Source organism: Ceratina calcarata, unplaced genomic scaffold, assembly GCF_001652005.2.
Source record: "Ceratina calcarata isolate Rehan_Ccalc_2016 unplaced genomic scaffold, ASM165200v1 scaffold120.2, whole genome shotgun sequence".
Classification (NCBI taxonomy): domain Eukaryota; kingdom Metazoa; phylum Arthropoda; class Insecta; order Hymenoptera; family Apidae; genus Ceratina; species Ceratina calcarata.
Window position 1 is genome coordinate 226,428 of NW_017132980.1, and position 4,011 is coordinate 230,438.

At 37.4% G+C, this 4,011-nt stretch overlaps 1 protein-coding gene across 1 annotated transcript in view; it reads left to right on the plus strand.

Annotated features, from left to right (window-relative positions):
• Positions 1 to 4,011, plus strand: part of Ac3 (adenylate cyclase 3) — a 20,671-nt gene that overhangs the window by 6,110 nt on the left and 10,550 nt on the right. The window contains exons 2-3 of the mRNA XM_026814651.1: positions 1,849 to 2,230; positions 2,289 to 2,298. Coding sequence (XP_026670452.1) covers positions 1,849 to 2,230; positions 2,289 to 2,298 — 392 coding nt within the window. The remainder of the gene's footprint in view (positions 1 to 1,848; positions 2,231 to 2,288; positions 2,299 to 4,011) is intronic.

A 4,011-nucleotide genomic window follows, 5' to 3' on the forward strand; every position in this document is an offset into this window, starting at 1 on the left:
TCATTTTTATAAAAGTGAAACTAGCTTTGATGTTCCGGAATTATGAGTTGGAATAGAGCTAGGAGCGTCGTTTGCAGTGAAACGTGGGTGAAAGTAGCAGGCGTGAAAAAAAATGAACGTTCCGTGCATTGTAGCTAAGAGGAAGAGTAAACTCGATGAATGCCTTTTGGAAATTAGCGAAACCATTGGGTACAATAATATAATTTACTTTCACAGGTTGTTCAACTCTTATTAAATTTTACTTACTCTCATTACTTCTTATATGATTACAAATCATTTACTATACACTTCCTGCTCTTTATATTAAACTAATTAAGAAGGTTCAATAAATTCTGAAGTTTATTCCTATCGAGATTTAATCAATTTTTCATTCATTTCGAAGAGGAATCGTGAGAATGATGGCTCAGTCACGAAATCTGGAAGAAAGCGAAAGTTCGAATACACGTGGTTCTATCGTTAGTGACACTAGAATAGAGTTCGGTCAATGGTTGTTTAAAATAGAGAGAGAGAGCGAGAGATGCCCGATGACGCGACACGCCTCTTCCATGCACGACATACGATCGGTTTTCAATGGCAGGTATGTTTCTTTGAAAGTCGTCCACTCGATCGACGCAGTTATCCCGGTAATTGCAGTAATCCCTGGCTTGTTGCTTAACGAACCCTCCAACGAGTCAATTAAGGGTCCGTCAACCCTTCTAGACCGGTTACGAAACACTTGAATACGTCTCGACGTCGAGGATACATATAGAAAAAATTTATGCAAATTGAACTTTCAGTTTAATACATTTTTAGATATTCCGTATAAATACAGTATTTATTATTTAATTCAACAATCCTTGCTATAATTATTCGAAGATAGAATATAATTTTCATTATAAAATTCTACAACAGCTATTTACTAAATAATTTTATTAAAATAAAACAGTGATAACGATGAAATCATGGAATCGCACTGAATGATAATTCAAGATAAACGATGGAGCATTTCGGGGAAGTTGTTAAAATAGTGGAACAGTAAATTAGCCGATTCTTCTTCGGTGTGGCAATTCATCGGTGGCTAATATTTTAATCGAGCGAGTGAACAGTACAAAAGCATGGTCCGCGTTTAACTTCTCGCGGTGGTAGATTCAATTACGATCCCATCCCATTGTCTCCCGGGGACAAACGATTCGAACAAAGGCGGCGACTGTTGAATTGGACGCCATCGGTGCCCGGCATGGTTTCACCGTTCAGAACGTGGAAAATTAAAAATCAAACTGAGAAACGGTCCTTCCAATTTTCAGCCTTTCATCGATTAAACTAGACGATTTACGATCGAGGAAGTTAATTTAATAACAATTAATGAACTGTTCGCAGATATCGTAAGATGACTAATTAAACTGTCACTGATCATGTTTTCCATGATTTATTTATAGAGAGGAATAGTATAAAGAAACAGTCGATGTTCATAAATTTTATAATGATCAAGGTTTGTTATTCCGTTAACGCAAGAATGATTCACTTAAATACTTACTTCACAAGAAACAGAATAATTTAGCATTTTTAAGTATTCTTAAGATTGCACGAGAACTCCATATATAATGACTCTGTCACATTTGCTCTTTAATGTAATCTGAGGATAAACATGATTAAAAATAGAAGTAATGCTTAGGAAGAAATGAACATCTTTCAGATTCAACAACTATTTATACTTCAGAAAAACTTCATGAATATTGATAATTTTCAATAAACATCCAAGGAGAGAATTCTTAAAGGATAACAAGAATTTTTATTAATATTTCGTTTTTTAGATCGTTTATGATCATCGTTCTTGCATGCGAGACCTCGTCCTAATAAAATCTGTTTCAGGTGCTGACGGTGACGTTGTGCCTAGGCGCGATGCTTCTGGGAGCCTCGAGCTATTGCTTGACAGAGTTCCAGCAACGGCGAGCCTTTTTGGAGACCAGGCAGAGCCTCGAGGTTCAACTGGTGATCGAGGAGCAGAGTGCCGAGCAGGAGAGGCTTCTGCTCAGCGTGTTGCCAGAACACGTGGCCGTGAAGATGCGGCAAGACCTAGGCGCCTCGCTCAACACTCAATTCAAGAAGATCTACATGTCTAGGCACGAGAACGTATCCATACTCTACGCGGACATCGTCGGGTTCACCGCAATTTCATCCACTTACAGTGCCAGTGAATTGGTGAAAATTCTGAATGAGCTGTTCGCGAGATTCGATCAGCTCAGCGAGAGGTAAGGAATAAATTCTTATTGATGAGAATTTATTATTTTAAAATAAATTATCCTGTTTAGTAGTGGATAGGTGTTCCTTTGAATTATTTATAGCAGGACCAAAAATTGTTATTGCTTTTTAATAGAATCGCTATTAGGGTTTGAACCTTATTATTAGAACACGTGTATGTGCGATTGAGCTGGCGAGGGTTTAGAATTTATTATTAGACGATCGTTGCATGTAAATAACAACAAAATGATGGTTTCGTCCACTGTTCATAAATTTCTATTGAACCTCATTTCGCATAAAACGAATTGCATTATAATAAAATATTTCAGTTGAAAAATTAAATCATAATAAACATTGTCATGTTAAATTAAGAAAGTGAAAGAAAGCGTATAGTTTAATTAAGAAAATAATGTGAAAGCATGCTTAGAAATCCTTGAACCTCGTATTATGAGTTCTCGTTTGCTTTTATTTGGAAATTCTAATTCTAAAGTCGAGGTGAACCGGATTCCATTTTCTAAACTCGGTTTTCCCAATGTTTTCGTCTCGGATCGAACTGCTGTCGATAAACGGCGGCCGAGTGTCGTGGGACAAACGGATTAATCGACAGCCAAGCTATCGACGAGAAGAATTCGTTCGTTTATCGTCCACTCGGTGGCCCGAATAGAACGGGGCTTTCACGAGCCTCGTAGCATAATGAAAATGGAATTCCTGGAATTGCCAGGCCGCGAAATTCATTTTATCGCGGGATTCCGTTTGGTTTCTTCCTGTCGAGTACCCTGTTCGAGCGAGAGTCTTCCGCGGGTTGTCTCGAATCAATACCGACGTCAAAGCGGTGTTGTTAACTTTCCATCGCGTGATACATTTCTCATCGAATCGTCTCCACGCTCTAATCACGTAACAAAATTATTGGATAGGCTCTAACTGTCCCGTGCACTGTAATTTCGTTGAGATAGAGCCTTGATAATTGATGGAGCGAGTAGTAAGAAGAACCCTTCGTTAGAAATGTAGTTTGATTGGACGTCATATTATTCTTTAAAGAAAAGAGTACAATTATCGTTTTGATTGATATTAGAGTCAATGTAAAATTATAGTATAGAGAATCAACTATCAAAGGCTGCTGACAATTTTGATTGATATTAGAGTCAATGTAAAATTATAGTATAGAGAATCAACTATTAAAGGCTGCTGACTATTTGTTAATTCTTTTCATAATGCACTTTTTATTATTTCATTTATTTATATCAACGACAACTAATAATCAATTATCTGAAAGTGATGCGTCGAGAAATTATTGATACTGTTATTTGAAAGGGAAATGAGATTGCGAGCACAAAAGAATGTTTCCGTGTGGCAGGGAATCGATGTAGGTATAACACAGCTCCACTCAAGATGCCCCTTGACATATACTTTTCTCCCATTTGGCAAATAGCAGTAGCGCAAGTTGAAAAATTAAATCCTCTACCCGCTGCCGTCCTCAAGCGAAATCCGTGCCACTCAACCCCGTTTCCATGCGAATGCTTCAATCAAATTCCCGGCACGGGCTGGGTCACCATTTTAAGACGCACGTTCGATAATTATGTACCTTTAATAATTTTCTACGTACAGACTGAATGAATGAGAGCGGCCATAGAAAATAATTGATTCTTAGAAAAACGAATTTCCTATAATTAAAAAGAAATCTGACGTCGGAAGAACAATGCTAATAATAAATAGCTACGTGCTAAAAAATATAGAAGGAAATATCCAATTAATTATTGACGCTGGCGAAAAGCTTTTTATATAGAAGTTGTAGGC